At 46.1% G+C, this 21827-nt stretch overlaps 1 protein-coding gene across 3 annotated transcripts in view; it reads right to left on the bottom strand.

Moving 5' to 3' along the window:
- The window catches only part of SHISA7 (shisa family member 7), a 540684-nt gene that overhangs the window by 183993 nt on the left and 334864 nt on the right, over positions 1 to 21827 (bottom strand). For 2 of the 3 annotated variants that reach the window (XM_069606997.1, XM_069606999.1), the window contains exon 3: positions 18045 to 18828. In XM_069606997.1, the coding sequence (XP_069463098.1) occupies positions 18045 to 18595 (551 nt within the window). In that variant the 5' untranslated portion in view covers positions 18596 to 18828. Of the gene's footprint in view, positions 1 to 18044; positions 18829 to 20882; positions 20929 to 21827 lie in introns of all 3 variants that reach the window. The other variant, XM_069606998.1, reaches the window with a different exon arrangement.

Here is a 21827-nt window from a genome sequence, read left to right as displayed (position 1 = left end):
GATTTTAAGAAGGACCAGCACCATTTGCAGGGGGTGTTGGAAACATTTATTTAACCTTTACTTTGTTTGTAGTAAATGTCAAATAAATGTTTCACTGTACATGGCTGGCCTCTGGGTGGCAGCAGTGTGCCAAACTAAAGTGGGTTTGTGGTGACATGCACCATTTTACAGAAAGTGCATTTAAATGTGTGGTCATCTATTGCAATGGGTCTAGTGCATGTCTCTTCAGTCGAGTGGGTGAACCAAGTTGCTCAACCCTCAGGTCTAGTGAAATTTTAAAGAATTTGCAAGGCCTGACTTATCTCACTAATGTCTTACTTCAGCAGTATACAAAACTGCTGTATTGTTGCTAATTTTATATCTTGGGGACAAGTATCTTCTGGTGGCATTAAACACATTAGTAAACAATTGCTAATCAAATGGTTTGTTTGCAAATCAAGAACAATTTAATTAGCAAACTCTGCTAATCAATTTTTGAAAACTAATTTATGCCTTGTTCCATACTCCCCCGTGCTCCTCCTGCAGGTTATAGGTTTGCTGTCATAGCAGTATTTAGGACTTATAGCCCGAGCCATCACAGGTTCAAAAGTTAATTACTGCAACCCTCTATTTTCGGGAGCCCCTAAATATGCAACAAATCCGCTGCAAACCTTGATTAACTGCACTGCCGTGATCGTCACAAATACCTCTAGGCAAGAGCTCATGACTCCAATTGGATATGTTACCCCTGCTATCCTTTGGGTCCAGGGTTACATTTACAGCCTTGACTCTGGTCCATAAATTCATTCATGGAACTATGTCACACTACTTGAAATATCGTCTCCAAGTATCTATTACAAATAGATTGCACCGCTGTGCAGGCAAACCTCTGCTTAACGTGCCTAGTGTTAACATAGCTGCGCGTTTTCCTTTCTGGCAAGTACCTTATGGAATTCTCTACCCAAAGATCTACGCCCAACTCCAAAGCTTCCAGCCTTCCATCGGAAACTAAAGACTTGCTGTCTAGATGACAGGCCTTTTGCTTTGGGTTCTGATTGTCACCCATCCTGTCTTTTGTTAAGAGGAGAGAATATGAAAAGCGTGAAAGAGGGCAGAAAGAGAGGTTGAGAGTGAGAGAGCGAGGGAGAGAGGTGCGGAGAGACAGACAGACAGACATTGTACTGGTCTTTTCTACTTGCCTTATCACTGGTACAGCCCTGATTTATCTTCCAACCTCAACTCTTCATCTTTCCCTTCGACTTCCCTGCTCACCCTTTTATTCTTCCCCTTTTCCCTCTCTCCCTTCATGCGCTTTGAAGAGGCCGACAAATGACATTCAGCACTGTAGACAAAACCTAAATATATACGTATGCTATCGATTTCTTGCTAGAATGTAGTCAAAATGTGTGACGAATCAACCTCTGGGGGAACTAGTAGCCCAGGAATAAATATCGGTTTCTAAACCATCAATCAGCCCCACACCTCTAGTACACCATAAGGGATCCAAACAGATTGGAAACACATGCAAATAAGAAACCTGCTTGTCCAATTTTGGAAATGTGGATGGAACGGCAGGCTTATCGCTGCAAGGTTGTGGATCGTTGGTTAGTTGCAACACTGTGATGCCTTGGGGTTGAGATGCTGACCTCTCTCTGACTCCGTCTGTCAAGCTGACCTGCCAATAACCCACTGTGAGGTCAAAGGTACTCATGTACTTGGCATCGCCAAGCTTGTCAATGACTTCATTGGACAGAGGAATGGGGTGAGCACCTCTCTTCATGACAGAATTGAGCCCCCTGTAGTGGACACAAAAGCGAACTTCAGTGTAACGGTTTATTGAAAAGCCACCCTCAACACATGGTTTTCCTTCCTTCCCCACTTAAGGTGTGATGCAACAAACTGTTTAATGGACTCTTTTCTTTAGCCCTATCTCAGACACATATCATGCCCATTGAATCCCTCCCCCCTGAGCTAACAATGAGCCTAGAACCAGGCCGGTCTACAGGAAATATATCAGTATTTATTCAAATTAAAAGTAATAAAAATATGCATGAAAATGTCAAAAAAACACTATATCCATGGCACAACACAATCAACTTCTCTCAGCATAAATAAATCACAAAAGTGAGTTGAAAAGAACACAATCACAATTCTTCACTTTCTACAAATTTCACTTCAAGAAATAATTAAACTGATCAATAACCAAAATGATTATCATGTTGTGTTGTGCGATTTTGATTTTCCTGCGGGCTTAAAAGGCTAGCAGTAGGATTTCAAGATTGGTATAAATACATATGGCAATTATGATTTCACCCACACTTTTGATTTAAAATAAACACAGGTTGATTTAGCAGTTTGTTTTTCAGACCACGCCTACTTTGGTCTGTGTTGGGGAAGCTGAACAGAAAAATGTGAATGATTTGGGCAATTTTGGATTTCAGACACCCCTCCACTGAAAGGCCTGTGTTGGGGAAGTTGAATACAAAGTTTGGACTGATTTAAAAACAAAGACACCCCTCTTCCTTAAAGAACTTGGGTTCAGCAGAGCAAAAAGGATTACACAATTACATTATAGGCTATAGTTTACAGCGTGCACTGGGAAGTGAGCTTTGTTAATTTTGAATTTTAACAAAATTCACCCGTAGTTTTCAGCCAAATGAGGAATTCATTAAATTAATATTTTGTGTTAAATAGGGTAAGGGTCCACACAGTTTTGCCCCCTCACCCACTATAAAGGAAAAGGATTCAAGGAAAGCAGACTCCCTCAGCTTTTGGTCCCCTAGGGCTCAGTTCTATTTACATTGAACGCCTCTGTTTACAGTCCAGGAAAGCCAGCTGCATTTCAGGACACTCTAGAAAGATAGAGCAGGGTTTGGGTCACTCCACTTTCAAAGATGGCCTCCCGCTCTCCACTCTAGGACCCAGTCAACTTTGAGGCCTTCCTAGAAGTAGACAGCTCCACCCAGATGCACTCTCAGCAATCTCCTCCGGTGTTTCCTTACAGCTGTCAGATGGTAAGTTTCAGCAGCCTTCCTGATGGTCTGTTTCATCTCATGTCTGTCTATATGTTCCTGTGTGTCTGTGTCCTTTTCTCTCAGTGCAGTCCCCCTTATATAGCAGCAATGACACCACCAATGTACAATCTTCGGGAAGTACCATGCAATAATTCCTGCAACTAGGATTGGATGTTTCCCCTTCTCTCTACTCCCAAACTCAGCCTCCAAGTCAGGATTGGTTTAGGGGTCTGGAGCAACATATGGCAATTCTCATTTGTAATCGCCATTTGTTCTCCTTTCAAATTTTTGGCAAAAACTAGTTATGTATCACAACTTCATAATTTTACTAGCAACTGCCATAATATACATATTTTCTGATTCAGCAAATCATGGGGAGTTAGATAAACCAACCACCAGGTCCTTACCATGTATCACAGCCATGGTGCAACATTCTGCTGTTTCCAGCAATGGATATGTAAGTTGGGGAATCCGATGCTGTTTTTGATATCATTGTTGATTATAGTACATCACAACAGCAGTATTGAATTATACATCTGGTGGTTGTCGATTTGTCAAGATTTTGCTATTCTTAGTGACAAAGAATAGCAATTGTATTTTATGTAATTGTTTTACATTTTGGATATAACTGTGAAAATTAGAATGTATTAAATTTGTGAAGCGAGATTGTTTGTTTGCGTATGAATGAAGTGTGACTGGTGTATTTGTTTTGGGATGTTGTGATGATGTTGAGCCCAACCAGTAAAGTTAATGAATTTGGAAATGTATTGTTGTTGGCACTATTGATGAATTCTAGAGGAGATTAAATGATGTTTAGATTTTTTCTACCTATGAATAAAAATGCTAACCATTTTATTGTGTCCAATGTGTTGAATTGAATCCTTTCTCCTCATGTATGTGTTATATATGGACACCCGGTCCTCTATGATGTATAGGTACAAAATGAGGGTTTTATAGGCGTACATATACCTGAGCTCTCCTACACAGATTCACAAGTTCTATGATCTTTTTTGTTAAAGTAAATATTGGTTATGTACAGGCCAGATCACAGAACTGAGATAAGCCTGTTAACCCCTGTTACTCCTGTTGGTTGCTATGTACGTTATTGCCCATATCCCTGATTTCATTCTCATCACCAATTGTCATATTTGGAACATGTTCAGATCAGCCAGAAACCTAGTTTAACTGGCCATTACAGTTTCCTGAGTCGCAGGTGGAGGAATTTTATATCTCCAAAACCGCATGGAAAATACATGGAAAATCGTACACAGATGAAGAAAATCTGCCCTATGGTGGCTGAGAAAATGGCCTCAATGATGATAGTCCTTTGAAATTAATTGTGAATCTTCAAGTGGGACAAATGGCCACCCTCCTGCCTTCCGGCCATTTGTTTTCACTGGGTCAACCTGTACCGAGAGCTTTTTTTTTATCAGTCTCTTTGTCTTTTAAACTTGCTCTTTGAAGTTGTTGCCCCCATTTTCACACATATTGGTCATTCAATTTTACTTGAAAAAGAAACACAGGGAAAGCCGTTTTTGTTTCAGTGATTAAAATCCTGTTGTTCATGTGAAATGTACTTCTATTTGGGGCCTTTGAATGCACCCCACATCAGTCTTCCCACCACTGGTCTTTTCAATGACAAGTGCCACTGGGCTAGTCCAAGGGCTGTGGGATGACTCTATCACTCCTAGGGACAACATCTTGGAAACTTCCTCCTTGACGGTGTTCCTTACCTTAACGGACATCCAGTGAATCCTACTCTTCAACGATGTACTGTGTCCAGTGTCCACATCATGGGTGCATCAATCTGCGCAATCTGGAGTCAGAGAAAACAGACTGGCAAATTGTTCCAGTAAACGTTGACAGTTTGTCAGTTGCTGAGGTTGTGGTCTACCACCTCCAAGATATGTGTTCCCTGAGCTGGTTTGAGGATCCAAAGGACCCACAATGTCCATGCCTATTCTCTCGAAAGGCTGCTTAACCATGAGTAGTGGAATTAGGAGGCCTTTGTGGCACCACCTGACTTCCCAAAAGCTTGACAAGTTGGGCAGTACTGGACAAATTCCTAAACCTTTCCGGTCGATGTCTTAGTCACTCCCAAGTGTCCCGCTAAAGGATTTGGTGAGCCAAATCCAAAAGGAACTTTCTGTGGCACCGGGGAATCACCAACCTTCTGGTGCCCTTGACCTAAGAGTCTTTTGGCTCACTGTGCAGGAGTTCATCCTCCCAGTACTCTTTGAATGGGCCAGGTGCCTCACCCTTACCCTGCTCCTTTGCCTGCTTTGCAGACGCGCCAGAGTGGGACATTCTTCTGGGCTGTGAAGAAGTCAGTCTGATCTGGACCCCCAGCTGTTGTGAACACATCCAGCTTAGACAGGCCCTTCAGATCTGTGCCCACATTGTCCCCATCTCAGGTTCCTGCGCTGCGTCAGGCAAATTTGAAGTCCTTGAGTACCCTGCTACCAAAGTAGGGTCCTCAGTGGCTACTGGCCCCTCTCCCATAGGGGTAGGCAACTCGGTAGTCTGTGGAACTGGAATGGGGGCTACCGGCCATGCCTGTCCTTCCAAAAAGCCCTCTGGAAGCACTCCAGGCCCTATGGCTCTGGAAGTGTTCAATTTGGCAATCTCTTTGGCCCTCGATTGGGTCGCCGCTGCGACCATCTCAGTATAAGGAAGATCATTACCCAAAAGACATGGTTCAGGGATGGAGTATTTCCCTGCTACACAGCGATGGTTTGTTTCACCTTGCCAGCTGAACTCCATTATCCCCAAGGGGCACTTTTTCTTCCGTCAAGTCCACTGACGCTACAATCAGACCCATTAATATATTGGTCTGGCTGTACTCACTGCCAGGTGACAGCCGTGATGCTAGCCGCAGTGTCTTGAACCGCAGGAGTTTTGTGTCCATTGATATACACATATTCTAAATATAGTTGAGTATTATTGGGAATTGGGATCTCTTCTGGAGACCGGTACTGTTCCCACTCAGTGTAACCAATCCACATTCAGCCACTCCTTGGCCTAGTGGGAAGCCCTCCTCTAGGAGGCCCACACTAATGATGGCCTCTTACATGAGTACAACCTTCACTATGGCTTGCTTGGGTAAGCCCTTGCACGCAGGATCCCCTTTTGTATGGCCCAGCTCCTTACACACGAAACAACCTTTAGGTGGTGAGAAAGCAGGTGTCCCAGTGTTAAGGGTGCCTGCGCTCTTCTTTTCAGTGTGTAGAGCTGAACTAAAGTTTTGGGATTTCCCTTCATTCTTTTGGGGACCTAACTTCGTAAAGGATTGGATTGGACCTTTGTCCTTTCCATCCTTGTTTACTTTTTTGTCTGAAGATTTCTCTTCCAGTTTGGATGGGATCGCCTGAGCCTTTTTTCTGGACTCAAGTACTCATAAACCTGTCAACAGCCTTTGCAAGCTCTCTAGGGTCTATGATAGTCTTGTCCACAAGATACTTGTGTAGGTCGACCTCACAATTCTTCAATAGAATTGTACATCCCTTTAAATGTGTCAACTTTGTTACCAGCCACCCACCCGCTCAGATATTTTAACAACAAATGTGTGAACACTTCAAATGTCTGCCCACTTTTCTTTCCAAGCTCTCTGAAGCTCTTGAGATACGGTTCGTTGGTTTTACAGAACTTCCTCAGGAGGGCTCCCTTCATGCTTTCATAAATGGTTCTTTCCTCAGGAGTTAACTGAAGAACTGCAGCAGTCCCTGTTGTCAGTAAGCGACTCATCAGTGCTGCACCCCACAGTACCTCGTCCACCTCCTGTAGCTGAAAAGCAATCACTTCAAATCAGTCAAAAATATCCTTGCCCGCTTCACAAGCTTGCACTAAGTCTTTGGGGATGTGCTGCCGGGGCTTATCCCTGGCACTCCCGTCTGAGCCACTACTGCTGCTTTCGCTAGAGGTGGATCTGTGGCCTCCTTCTCTTCTAGTGCCAGCTTGAGCAGCTCTATGGCGGCCCAATCCCACTCTATGCAGTGACCTTGTCCCGCTGTTTCTGTTCCTCTAGTGCTAGTCTCCTCCTCCATCAGTAGCTTTCGAGCCACTACCTCATTAACATCTGGAAGAATTACTGGGCCACTTATAGACTGTGCTGAGGCCTGGGGGACCTCTGGGATGCCACACTAGCCTCTGACCTCACTGATACTCCAGAGTGTTGAGCAACCACGCTTGTCCGCCGTCTGGATGGTTGTTGAAAAACACTGCTCATGCTGTCTTCCTCGTCCTCTTTCACTTCCCCCTCTGGAAGGTCTTTTCCGTTTGGTTGCAAGGGGTCTAACCCATCCCCTGGGGTCTTCTCCCTAACTGCCCTCGCTTCTACCCAAGCTTGGAGGTTTGTCAGCAACACAGGCTTATTAACGTGAGTGCTGCAGGGAAGTCCCCTCTCTTGACATAGGACGCGCAGGACATCCTTGCTCATGCCTTTCACAGTCTCTATGTCAAGATCCATGATTATTACAAAATAACTAGCAGTGTTTAAACGTTGCCTGCAACAGTACTTTTATCGTTGGGTGACTAAGCTGTGCACAAGGCTGCAACTAGATCTGACCGCCTTCCACCAATGTGGAGAATCAACTTCCGGGGCACCAGTGGGCCAGGGATGAATATCGGTTTCTAAACCATCAACCAGCCCAACACCTCTAGTACACCAGAAGGGATCCAAACGGATTGGAAACACAAGCCACTTGTGTAACGTGGATGGAACATGGCTGGAACAAGTAACGTGGATGCAACGGCAGACTTATCTACGCAAGGTAATGGATCCTTGGTTAGTTGCAACACAGCGAAAATACAATTATTACCCAATGATAAAAGGGACTGTCCAGTACTTTATTATTATCACAACAGACAGTTCTATCACACTACAAAATACAACCCAACCTGTAAAGGAATGCAGAGGACAGACAGTTTCGAGAAGGAAAGGGGATGCACTCTGGCTACTGACAGGAGGGTAGTCGGTAAAGTTAATTGCAATAGTTCAAGGATACTTGGTTTCAGCACAAAGGGAGCAATGGGTCATAAAATGTCACTAGGGGCCTTTGGCGAAGGACCAGGGGGACAGAACCACAATGCACCTTGTTCTTGTAGAATTTCTTGGTGCTCGACAGGGTTGAGTCGATTTCAGGGTGCTTTGCAGCTTCTGCAACAGAGTTCAAGACGGGAGACAGCTGCGGGTATCAGGTGGCTGGCAGTTCAGCGATCAAGGCTGGATGGACAGCTGCAGGCTGGCCCACACGGCTGCTCTGGTCAGGAATTGTTGTCTCAGTGCTGGTTGGTGGGTCTGAGCACTGGACGAGACAGCTCGGGCGTGAGCGACTGCGGCGCAACAAGAGTCAGTGATGCAGTCGGTTGCAGCTTGAGGCACTCGACTGGCTCTAAAATGTCTGTTAAGGCAGACACTAGTTGATGCTTGTCGATGCACTCCTCCTAGCTTCTTCACTGGGCTTGTGTCGTCCTTTAAGGTGGACGGCCCAAAGCTGAGGAGAGTGTTGCAGTCAACGGCATTGTCCTTGGTTTGGTTCATAGACTCTCTGGCACTTCCCACTTAGGAAGCTTTGCTTGCAGAGCCATGGCAGGAGGAAGGTGTTGGCCCTCCCCCTTCTGAGATGCATCATGTACTCCACCTATCAGATCCCAACTAAATATAACACGAAGGACTGCACATGTAGGCTGTGTCCACCCAGAGTACACGTGTCTATGTGTATGTCATGCAGTGAGCATAGGAAAATGTGTGCAGATTATCCCCACACATTTTTCAGAGGTTGATCTACCATCATTCAATTTCATTTAAATTTTCAAAAAAGCCCAGGTGAGCGCACACCCACCGTGCGGATGGCCGAATTCCTCACACAAAGTTACCTGCTCTTTGCAGGCTCTTGCCCTTTGCCAAGGTGCATCTTCATGTTTTAGTTATTGACTGAAGTATGCTATTACATGTATCCGTGCTTTCACTTGTCTAGTATGCATACTATACATACAAAGTGTTCCCCTATGTTAACTTTAAAGGCAAGTATTAAATTCATAAATTGAGGAACAAAGCTAAAAAGAAGTTTCTTTGTAAGGTCCCAGAACGTCACGGTGACTAGCAATATATTATTTTAATTCATATAATGCATTCTCACACGTCACATATTTATCTATACTTGGGGCCAAAGCTATCTCTGATGCAACAGAACGATTGCTTGATTGCCGAAATCCAAACAGCAAAATAAAGCTTGTACTTTGCTTCAAGCAAATATTTTAAGCAATTAAATGCAACTTTGACATGTTTCGTAACATGCAGCTAGAATCCTGCACCCTTGTGCGGATCCCCCGCAGTGCACCAAATAAACACCCTGCGGTAAATGCTTGCTTATATCATCAGCCAATGACTGCAAATCGTTCTGGATAGAAAGTTTAGGGGGATTCAGAAAAGCGACTCATGAGTTTCATTAAATTCTTATGTGGCATCCTGGGGGCGTCTCCAACGTCATTCGAAGGATTGTCGCCAATTCAAATGCTGTTTTGACACTCGGGGATAAAGATGGAGGAAGGACAATCCACGAAAGAGCCAATAGGTTGCGTTCTAGCAAATGTACGCACCAACCTCTGGCGGTGAGCCACTATTCTTCTACATAGCAGGCCAGATGGCTGACTCCATCATTGTGAGATACTCTGCTGATGGACTGGATTCAGTGCTAGACCAGGACACGTCAAGAATGGCCGGAGGACTCAACACCAAATGTCCACACCCCATAACGAGGCTACAAAGGGAATGCGTCACTTGCGGGTGTTTAGAGACTCTGGCCAACTGCCCAGTTCACTGTACAGCCAAGCTCTGGCTGGCCTATTGGCCAATAGGGCAGTGCCAGAACCAAAACGCAAAATGTTAGAGTGGGCCCGTTTCTTTGGTCATAGTGGGCACTTTGTTGGCCTTGTGGGCCAATTACATGATCTACTTCACTATGCAGCTCGTACTTTTGACCATTGTTGCTGAATACATATTTTTTAAATTGCACAATTTGCATCACATTTGATAAAAAATCTCCCCCCGTGGGTACTATTCAAACAGTCTTTCACAAAAAGAATGAATTGCCATTTGCAACTGTGGGCCTCTTTTTCATTGGTGCCTAAGACAATGTGATGCCCCAATCCGACGTAGGCCAACTTCACGGAAGGAAGTAGCAAACGCTAGCCAGTCTAGACAGAATTCTTCCAGGAAGTGCAGTTCACCCTCTTGGCGGTGATCTAAGAGGGAGACTACCACCACGGCTACACCATAGCTCGGTGCAGCGGATTTTGAAGAAAGGGAAGCCGCGCGTCGACTGTGCAAGCTGCATTCCAATTTCTCCCCTGAATGCAGACTGTAAAATCATAGCAAAGTGTTTGGCAACCAGAATGGACTAGCAATGATCAGATGGTATTTAAAGCAACCAAACAGACTTTCTAAAAGTCAGATGTTTAGCTGAGAAGTGCTATGAGGCATCGTCTGCTGAGCACATGCAACCTACATGCTGTCCCATGAAGTCACCGAGCCATGTGTTTAGGAAGCATGAAGTGGCCGGTACTGGAGGGACACTTCTGCACTAGCGCCTCTGTGGAATGCACATGGGGCCTCATTCTGAGCGTGCTGGTCTGGAAACAACGGTGTTCCCAGATGGGCGGGTGCCCTCCCGTCCGGCAGGTTAGACCTCCTGGGCGGGACGGCTTCCGTGTCCCCATTTCCATAGAGTCCTGACTTCCCAGCCGCCGGACTTGAACTGGCTCGGTGGCACCGGGAAGTCAGGCGTCGGTCATTTAGCACCGGCAGGGTTACAGCTGTACCTGTAATGAGGCCCATGGTGCGTAAAGATAATGCATGCCGAGGTCCTCTGGGTCCACAACTACCAGTGGTTATGCAAAACCTGAAATATACAGACCTATGGAATTCATAAATTGCACATTGTACTTCTTGAATGCACGTGGAGTGTCGTTATGCCCTGCTACTTCCTCCACGCTGGGCATTTGATCAGGGTCTGAAATGGGGTCATGCCCGCACTGTACTGCCAACCTCATGGACCTTAAACTGCTCCCGAAGGAAGTCAGACGAGTCGAGAAAAGAAGCTCACAGGTGCAAGTTTACGCATCGGCATGTGCCCCTGCCATGCTGACTGGGGTTCTGAAGTGCGGCAACGTTATGTATGGGGCACAGTTGGCGGGGGGAAGGGACGCAGCAGGCAGCCTGTCAATCTCCTCCCTGGGAGAGCAGGGAGCTAGTCACATTTGTTATCGTTCCGCACTGCATGGACAGAGAAAGGGGACACACGCCGGCCCCGCCCTTATCCATCTACCTCTCATGAAGCAGCCAATGGCGTAACACTCGGCTCAGACTAGAGTTTGTGTTAAGAAGACGCCAATCTTCCAAAGTAGCACCTCCTTGTGAAATGAATTATGGGTAAAGCGTGTGATAATGTCTGCGTAGCACTGGCCTGCCAGAATGGAGGATGGGGGATGTTTATGGTGGATATAAAGGGCTGCTTTCTATGCTGGCTTGATCCAATGAGCTAGAGGCTGCCTGCAGACGTGGGAGGATGCATTTGGCTACAGCAGGAAGGTGTAATATGCGGAGGGGAGGAAGGGACATTCATTTACGGTCTTTTAGCAGGAGGCTAGGCTCCTTTTTTGTGCGGGACGTTTGAGAGGAAACGAATGAGTTACTCTGCGTCATCTGAAAACCACTGAAGTTTCTTTAGAAAATAATGTGTTTCTTGTATGTTAATCCAGTTGAAGCAAAAGACTGCAACTCCCAGAATTCATTCTGTTGCACAAAAGCCCAGGGCGTGGAAAAGCATGCTCAGGTGATATGGACTCCCCTTGCCGAACAATGCTCTTTACGGGGAGGTAATAAACAGTTTGGGTAACCATGGAAATGCAATATTTGTGCACATTTCGTTTGTTACTGCCTTTACGTTTTGGCAAAGGGGTCAGGAGTTGGAAAAATGGAAGGCTTGAAGGCCGCAGGGATTGCACTTAAGGGGATTACTTCCTTTGGTGGTGTGTGCGTGTTTTATTTACTGTGAAAACATGTATTTGCAAAGGCAGAAAATGATTATGGTAGTAGCAACCAACGACAAAGCCAACCGTTTTGACATGTGTCGAGTGAAAAGGTTTTGTTTGGTGTACTGTAGGTATTGAGACCCTGCCTAGCGTTACAACTGCATGTCCAAGTTACCATCATTTTATAGTTTTTTTCAGGAAATGTTCATATAAAACATATTACATGTATTGTCATCATACAGTAAATAATGGACATCATTGCCAGCTAGTCACACAAATGGGCAGCCTTTGCCATCACAAGGCACAGTAAATTTGCTTCTTCTAACTCTTGTGCCTACATTGCTTCTGCAAACCCATGTTCCCTCCCTGTTGCCATGTGGGCGCTTTGAAACACATTGGCTGTATAAGCGCCTAACAAATGAACAGGCAATAAATAAGAAGACAGCAACCAGCACAATTCACTAGGCATTTCAATAGGCTGGCATTGCACTGGCATCATATCATTATAATGTGGTGTTTTTTATAGAGCTACACGTAGATGCACCACGTCCAAGCTCTTTGATGATGTGTGTTATTATTACCCTCGGAATGAAGAAGGGCCTAGTTGGTGCCACCAGGGTTTCACACTTGCCGCGTGGCATTGTCCCATTCCCAAAATCAGCACGTTGCACATGAGCTGTTCATCCGGCCACTATTTGCCAGAGGTTAATAACATATTGCCAGGAACTCACCCCGTTGGGTAGCTATTGCCATCACATGACTAAGTATTCATGTTCTTATCTAGATATTGCCATCCTATACTCCGATACTCTAACCATACACTAGGTTTCACCCATTAAAAGCTCATTTATTTATTTATTTTGTCATTTATATAGCGCACAAAACCGAGAGGCATCCGGGCGCTTTTAGCTTAAGAAAGTTGGTTACAGTGGTTACTTAGCTTGCAGAGGTAGCTTACATTGGTTACAGGACACTTGCACAAGACGGCTTCACCTCATGGTACGAGGCGCTACATCAAAACATGCAGTTCTAGGTAGGCAAGCGTTGTTATACTTTGCGTAGGTGCGCAGATCATAGGCATGACTGCTTCACCTCAGAGCCTGCCTGCTTCTCTTATAGCGCTTTGAAGTCGTTCTAAATCATTCCTTGCAAGCTCACATTATCTAATGTAGCTGGGAACGCCCTTCATTTTTCACCAGCGCCTCACTCTTTCCATATATTTCACACCCATCTTCCATCCTTCTGGAGCATTTTGAACAGCCTCGGAGCGCTGTGTTCCCTAACAGAGCGGAGCCATTGGCTCTCCTACAATTGACAGCAGCACTGTTCTAAACATAGATCCCAGCTGTAGACACTTCTGTGGAAGCATCATCTCAGAGAGCGTCCCCCATTTAGACAACCAACAAAAACATGAGATAGAACAATTCATTCCTGTTTACAATATTGTTGTATATGTTGCCCGCGTAGTAACTCCAAGCACAAGACAATAAAGCGGAACTTAAAGTGCAACGATGACATGAGTGTGGCGAGGGAGTGCAGTGCGAGGTAGCAGTAGAGGATGCGGGTCTTTGCAGTGGACTTTGCGGAGGCCATCACCCTTGTGTGCTTTTAAGTAATTAAAAAAGATTGTCCCAATTTAAACAGTGCTGTGACTGGGATTTGAACCCATGGCGGCTATCAGTCCAGACACGTAGCCCCAAGAACACAAGAAATGCTCAGGACGAAGCTGTACAATGCCATATTTTCATTTTCTGCTACATAGACATGCAAGGTACACACCTTTTATACTTAGCCAGCAATGTTATAGGAACATCTGTTCTCTTGGCAAATGCTATTTGTCCTGTGCACTTTCTTCAGTTGGGAAAGACAAACTGAAAGAAATGTGCATATTTCACTCAAGTATATGTTCACCTCTTGAGATGTCACTTCCCATTGTGCACGTCACAACACCCCGCTCTCTTTTTTAGGACTTGGGCCCTGCTGTTTCTCTGATATTTGAGTGGGAGGGTGGATGGAACCGGTGACCAGACATGTGAGCATATGTTGAGCATGTCTTTCAGTTATGTCTAGAAGAAATGTAAGCACGCTTATGATCTCCATCCAGTCTTGTGGTGTTTGCCTCCTTTTAATTACTGTTTGTCCTAAGCAGTTTCAATTGTCTGATATTTGGGAATGGGAGTGAAGATGAATGCATGCAAAGGGTTTTCCCCAGCTTTGTCTCCCCATAAAGGTGGGTCAGAGGCACGCCAAGGAAACGTAATCTTTGGTTCTCTGTTCCAAAGTGAAGTGGCGGGTCAGGAGCAGGAACCAGACTGGCCCAGGGAAGGAGAAAAGCAAGATGAGGCCTTCTTCCTCTTAGGTACAGGTTACATGGGTTGGAGGTGGCAGAGAAGGTCATTGGCATCCATCCTGTTTCCTGTGTCTACTCCAAGTCCTCTAACTGGCTTTCTTGGAACCTCACGGTTCTCCAGGTTCCACACACCTCATGACATTCCATGAGGCCTCTCTCTGCCATCGCTCATCATTAGCTTACACTCAGATCACAACACAAAGCTTCAGGTGAGGAACCCATTCCAGATCCCGCCACCGTTCTCATAGTAGAAATCAGGCATTGAGGCCAATCAGGTTGGTCAAATAAAGGTTTTGCATATGGCCATCAGGCGGCCGCGGCCGCGCGCTACCAGCAATGTTCCTTGATGCAGAAGGAACCTGAGACCCTGAAGCGGGTGTACATGGATGTATCCCAACAATATGGGCCTCTTGAAGGCAGTCTACAGTTGGCTCACAGCTAACGGTCACCCCATGACCTGGCTCCTCCGTCTTTTGGGACATGGGCACTTCGGGGATGTCCCGGGGTGCTTCTGTGCTTTGCTAGTGTCTGGAAACAGCTTGACATATTTATGTGAGAATGCAAAAGATAGGCATTTTGGGCGAGTGATTCAACACAATACATGCGTCTGTCCCCCTGTTGCTGCTCATGGTCCTTCCCAATGACAATAATTGGCTTTCTTTTATAGGTCACTTAATACGGAATGGAGTGGAGCCATTATGAACTTTGACCTGTGTCTGCGTCTCGCCACAGACACTTGCTAGACTATTGGCCCTTCAGATGGTGTCTGTGTGGGTGCCGAAGGACCTGGCCATGTGGAAGCCCTCGGAGATGTGGGCATCCATTTGAATCCTGCTGTCCCAGATATGCCGGTGGGGGCTGAACTAGATGGTGACTGCTCAATGCATCCTAATGGGGAGGGCAAACTGTACAGAAAGGATCGTCCCACCGAGGGTCAATGATGGGATCACGATGTTGCCTCGTCTCCCAGGTTCGTCGCTGTTTGGACGGAGGAACACAGCTCTTCAGAGATGTGTGCCGATCCATCAACCCCCCTCCATTGGAACTGAAATTGCCAAACAAGGAAGGGGGAAGACACGTTCCCACCTCCAGGAGTACCCACTTCCTCTTCTCGTCACTTCACGTCCAGAGGGGGGTGTTACCCCAGACAGGCGAATGGGAGTCGTAGTGCAGTTAGGGGCGCCCACGCGTAGCCATAGAATGGCGGCCAGGAACACCATGAATGCTGATGAAGACTATGCTAAATAACATCATGCAAACGAGAGAGAAATGAATCAGGCACACCAAGTCCGAAACGAATAAAAACATGTTCAAAATGGATTTCAAAATAGCACATCTTGTTTTACTGATTGAGTCTGTGAGTCAAACAATTGTAGATTTATGGACTCAATCCTGTTGTTGATAGCAGCCCATCTACAATATGGTGCTGTGTATTTTTTATTTATTTATTTCATGTGTTGATAGCGCCCAAACCTGAAAGTATCACGGCACTAGGTTACAGTACACATAATACAGTAAGAGTGGTAGGAAAACAGTTAGTATCAAGGCGCTAGGTTGCAGTAGTTTGCAGAGCGGACTTCGCCCATCCCGGTTCTTTGTCCATGGCCCAGGACTACAGTGGATGGATAATGGAGGCCTGAGAGACGTATTGACAACCTTTGTCCAAAAAAGGAACACTATTCGTGGGGCGCTGCCAACCCCCTCTAGGATTTATCCTTTCTCACAACCAGGAGGGCAAAGAGGCAATGGAAGTGCTGCATTCTTATGTCTCTCTCTCTCTCTCTCTCTCTCTCTCTCCCTTTCTCTCTCTCTCTCTTTCTCTCTCTCTTTTTATTGCAAACGCAGCTTTGTATTGCAAATGCAGTCATTAAAATATAAAAGGGAATAATTGAATTCGACCACCATTGGACTGGCTCGTTTTAAAATGTTAAAATATTCATTTCTAGTGATCAGCTCCGGTTTGTAGTTTAGTCGCAATAAGAATGCTACACCCGTCTTTCTGAGCAAAGCACCCTTTCAAAACCTAAAATATCTATGCAAATTATTTTCTGATGCAAGGTTTTCATTCCAAGATGCCCACCCAGTATGGTACACTCCTAGTCCACTCTTTCAAAATACACCTTTCTGAAAGGGCACCATTGTGGGTTCTTGGCTGCTTTCTATAAAATGAAAGATCATTTTGGAAATATTAGAATGACCGTAGATCTTTATGTACAGCCTGTGATTAAAAGGGGTGAGGGGTCGTACTTGAATCACTAGGTATATAGTGCTCAATAGGGTTCGGGGGTGCTCATTTAATTGTCACAGATTCACCCTAACATGGTACAATTTCTAACATTAGACAGTGTATACTGTGGTTCGGGCAAGCTCAAGCTTTGGGTGTGAAGAAAGGCTGCTTGGGACGCCAGTGCCCATTGGGGGCACCCAGGGAAAAGCTTTAATGTCCATGTGCAGAACTGTAGCATGGCCTCGGGGGAAGAGGGCGGTTGCACGGAGCCTTATGGGTGATAGGTTACCTTGGTAAGCTCACACTTTTGACATGATCGGGGTACAGCCCAGCCAGTCCTTGAGGACACCCTCCCACTCTTTGTCCATTAAAATACGACAATCTACAGACTCAAGTTAATCGTGTGCCCAATTTGTACTTTAAAAAAAAGATCCTCGTTCGTGGTGCAGGCGCTTAATGAGTTGTGCCTTTTTTTGTTCACCGTACAACTATATTTATTGTGGCACAACTGCATTCCCTGTAATTATGGGTTGTAACTTGAAATATATGTTTATTGTCTTAAAATACCCTTTTACTGAAGGGGTGAGAGACACTTGAACAACTCCCATGCATAATGTAGCACTGAATGTTAAATTTAGCCGCTTTTCCTTCTGGGAGGAGGTTTGTGAGGCGGTATCTCAAATACTAGATTGTACTATTACTCCGTCCCCAATGACATGTTTATTCCACGAGCTCCCCCCGCACCGGCCGTGACCTTAGGAGGCTGGCCGGTCTCTGCGACCCGCTGTATAGTGTTGCACTGGTCGGGCCCTGGTGCCCCCACCTTCAACCAATGGCTTCAGGCTGTCACTTGGGCCTCGGATCTAGAGGAGCGCTCCTTCGCTATGCAGCCAGAAACGAGTAGACGCAGGAACATCTGGGCCCCTTTTCGATGCTATCTTTACTCCCTTTCTGCTGAAGATGGGGATGACAGCGACAATCTACTATCTCCTGACCCTGGTTAATATGTCCATGTACATGTTTTGGTACCTACTTTTATCATGTAAACCTTATGAGTTCCTCTGTTAAGTCCCTGGGCGGCTACATTGCCCGATTATGTACTTAGTATGCCAGATGTGGATGGGTCATACAATGCTCATTCCTCTCTGTTGTAATGTCAAGCAAAATTAAATAAAGTTATTAAAAAAATGCCACTTTAAAAATGACTGAAACCAGGCGGCCATTTTAGCAAACATGTTTGTTATTTAAACCAAGAAAATCGATTGCTCACGATGTAGTCTCTATTCAATGTGATAATGCTGCCAACCTTGTTCCAAACAAATCTGGCCAATGTTATACAATGTGATAATTCACCCACACAATGAACACAGCCGCCCCGAACTCCACCCCACCACGTGCAGCGAACACAGTGTGCATTCCCAGCATTGCTCACTCACTCACTCACCTTGGCACATGCACCTCCCGGCCCCGTGGTCGCTGGGACGCTTTGTTGAATGCGATCTTGGCCCCAATGCCCACCGCCAGGGTGAAAGTGATGACACCACAGATGACGTAGACAGTGCTGTTGGTCTGGTCCTTCTGGGGATTGTTGTCCCCGTTGGCACTGGTGGTGCTGGACTGCGACGTGGCGGCCCACACTGGCGTGTCGTAGTTGCTACAACTGTTCTGGTCCAGTCGATTGTGGTGGTGCTCGCAGCAGAAGCGGTAGTGGCACGTGCCACAGCAGTAGCGGTACGTGCCCGTTGTGCAGTTGAAAGTAGTGTCATACTGGCCCATCACGTCGTAGTAGCCGTGACATATGTCGGGTAGCGACTGGTTCTTCCGCGACGTGACGTTCTGCGGCGCGGAGGGTCGCTTGATCTTGGCGAGCAGCGTGGGCAGGGCCCGACTGTGATTGGCTGGCCGCAAGCCCTGGGCAGCACTGGCCGTTAGTGCTGCGTACATGGTCAGGACATCCAGAACTGCACAAAGTAGCACTGTCACAAACTTATACATGGCAGTCCAAGGCTGCAGAAAGCTGATGAGGTTATAAAATATAAAATCCTCTATGATGGCGGTGAGTCGTGGTCCTGTTACTTCGCAATGCAAATGTTTCTTGTTTTCCTAGAAAACACTTCAGTTCGTCAACAGGAAAAAACTCACCTGTTGCATCCTATTCATTCTTGGGCATAGTTTTTTTTCCTTAAAAAAACTGTCTTCGTTTAAAAAAAATCCTTTTCAAGCAAAACCTAAATGAGGAAAGAGACAGAACATGTCAGACAAATAGAGCAGGTAAGAGTTTGAGTTCTTTGTGGATTAGTGCTTATTTCTGCCATACAGTTTAGTTTGCCCCAATCCTATGCACACATGCGCATGCAACTGTGTTGTTTTCATGAGAAAAAAAAGAATAACAAAAAAACCACCCATGTTTTCGTGGATTCTGGCACATAAGATGTGGTGGGATTGCTGCTCCATTTTAGGACCACATCTCTTTCACCCTTGCAACACTCCTCCTTCACTTTTTTGCTCATTTAACTCCCTTCTGTTGTGTGAACTTCTTCCGGAATAACCACCTTCCTTGAGTGCCCTGCTCCGCCCTCTCCACAATGATACACTTCTACCAATCTTTGGGGGACGAATCAGTGGCCGCCATCACAATAATGGAGGCAGCCGTGGCTGGAGTCGGCCACGCCCCTGGTGGATAGCGGCGAATCATTGATCAGGACAACGATGGATGGACCGGGGAGTTACCGACAGGCAGCCCAGCGGTTGGTTGGGCATTTCCATCCGGACTTTACTTCCACATCAGAAAGAGGCGTCTGGGAGATAAGTTTTTGTAAAAAATACTCGCTATCACTGCATCATTTTATACAAAAACATATCTACCAAAAGTCAGTTTCTGAGGTGAAAGTAAGGAGAATGATTTCCATTTGGCAGTGCTCCAACCAACTGTTATCAGTATTACTCAACTCTGCTGCTTATTTTATTGACCTCCGGCTTTAAACACGTCTGTGCAGGTTGCAGGTTGCACAAGTCTCCACATATCACCACAGATCTCCACAGACCTCGACGCTGGGAGTGCGCGAAGCCCCATTATTGGAGGGTGTTTGAAATTGATGAAGTCTGGTTATTTTGCCTTCTTTATTTTTTTTTAGCTTATTTGTTTTCAGGAAAGGTTTGCACCTGTTTATTTTCTGTATTTTTCATTTGTGTGGAATTCGTTTCCCTGAGTGCTGCAGCCCCTGGGTGCATTTGGGCAAATACACTCTTTTCTCGTTGGTGAGGGCACTGTCCACCCCAGTGTTGTGTTGCAGGACTCCCTCTTTTACTCTTGAGACGACCTTTCCAATGAAATCCTAGTCAAGGGCCAGGGATACTGAAAATTCGAGGTTGCAGTATTGATGGATTGGGCATTCTACACCAATGGCACCCATACACCCCTCCCCCCCTTCGTTCACGGTCATCATTTTTTGCAGACATTCCACCCCCTTTAGGCCAAGGCATATGGTGCATCCTGCTTCCCGGGAGACTTTAAGGAATCCTCACTTCACTGTTTATCTTATTTAATTATTTAAATGATGGGATCGCCCAAACACGGGGTGAGTGGGGGAGGGTCATTTTTGGCTTGTGGCTGTGTGCACGGTGTGAGAGCTGCTTGAAGCATGCTGGAGAGGCTGTGGAAGAGTTCTGCGAGAAACAACCCGGGGTTCTGCTCCAGCCCTGATCGTCTGGTCGGCAGAGGCATAGATAGGGTAGGACCTGAGCGGGCAAGGTCCACCCAAAATCTGTAAATGCCCACTGAGCAGCGCTGTGTGTGCATTTGCAGGCGTTAATGTCACTGCGGTGGGCATAACTACATTAGCTTCAGGGCCCACTTGTTAGACAATTCTAGGTATGCCTCTGCTGGTCTGATGGCCAGAAGTCTTAGTGAGCCCTACTGAGTAAAGCATCGTAGCAAGTTAGAGTGAGGTCTGAGGTGGCCTGAAGCTTGACAACCAACCTAAGAGCGGTGAAATGAGTGACTGTGGCTTTCAAACCCCGAGCAGCTCTTCCACTGACCCAGAAGGTTCACACCTCCAATCCACCTCCACAGAGATAGAAGCGTTCTTGAAGAAAGCTGACATACAAAAACATATATCAGCCGTCTACCACCCTCAGGGGAATGGACAGGTTGAGACAGCAAACAGACACACAAAAGGTGTAAACTAAGCAACAGTCTCAGAAGGACTGAAATGGCTCGAGCAAGTACACAAAGCCAGAGCATCCGATAGAGTCTCAACCAACAGTGTATTTAGAGTCTCACCATTTCCCGTGTGGATAGGATGGCCTGGGAGCACCTCACCTCTGCCCTGATGAGTCATAGAAAGAAGCAAAAATGCAGAAGTTTGAATTAAAGCTATACAGAACAGAGTAAATAAAAGACAAACAGCTGTAAAGAATGACAAAACACCAGAAGATCACCCATCACCTGAAAACAGGTGACTGTTTAGGAATTAAATGACCTCAAAAGAATTAGTACAGTGCCACAGTGCAAGTGACAAAAGTCAGAGGAATACACATTGTGTATAGGCGCGTTATACATGCCATATCATATCATATCACATCACATAAAACCACAGGCAGAAAGACGGCAACCTGGAGTTGGAAAAGCAGCAACAGTTCACGTAACTGTGAATGCAGCAGAGGGAAGAGCTAAGGCAGAAGGAACCAGACTACATTTCTGCCAAAGAAGGAACTCGTAGCAGCACTGAGCAGATAGGTGGAGAAGCTGAGAAACGCATTGCCCTATCGGCCTTGATAAAATAGCACTACAAGAGATCTGCGCCATGCACTGATTGAACTGTTTCCAACAGAAAGGGGGCGATGACCTTCCAGGTGCTGCAAGACCCATGCAATTCCACATCCGGGGGAAACGGGGAGAAGGAAGGGCAAGCAAGGCGCGAGCACAGCGGGAAAGTGGAGGCTTCACTGAAATGGCAGCTTGATCGCAGACTGGGCTGTCGAGTTCTGATGGCAGCGGCCCAGCCAGCTGGAATCCCCCTGTCACCCCACTGAGGGCAACTCACCCCTCCTACTCCCCAGAGTTGGACAATGGCCTCCGCTTCCTGCTATTCCTCTGACTGGAGGTGCAGCTAGTCATGTGAATGGATGTGGCAGGCACTGAGGGTTGCCAACACAAAAGGATGCTGGGTAGAGCTGCGTGCGATGGGGGAGGGGTGCACAGACCCCCCCTGAGATTAGGACAGAG

Source organism: Ambystoma mexicanum, chromosome 1p, assembly GCF_040938575.1.
Source record: "Ambystoma mexicanum isolate Mex_15411 chromosome 1p, UKY_AmexF1_1, whole genome shotgun sequence".
NCBI classification, from domain to species: Eukaryota; Metazoa; Chordata; class Amphibia; order Caudata; family Ambystomatidae; genus Ambystoma; species Ambystoma mexicanum.
The sequence above is the reverse complement of the archived record's forward strand: the minus strand, read 5'-3'. Positions and strand labels throughout refer to the sequence as shown.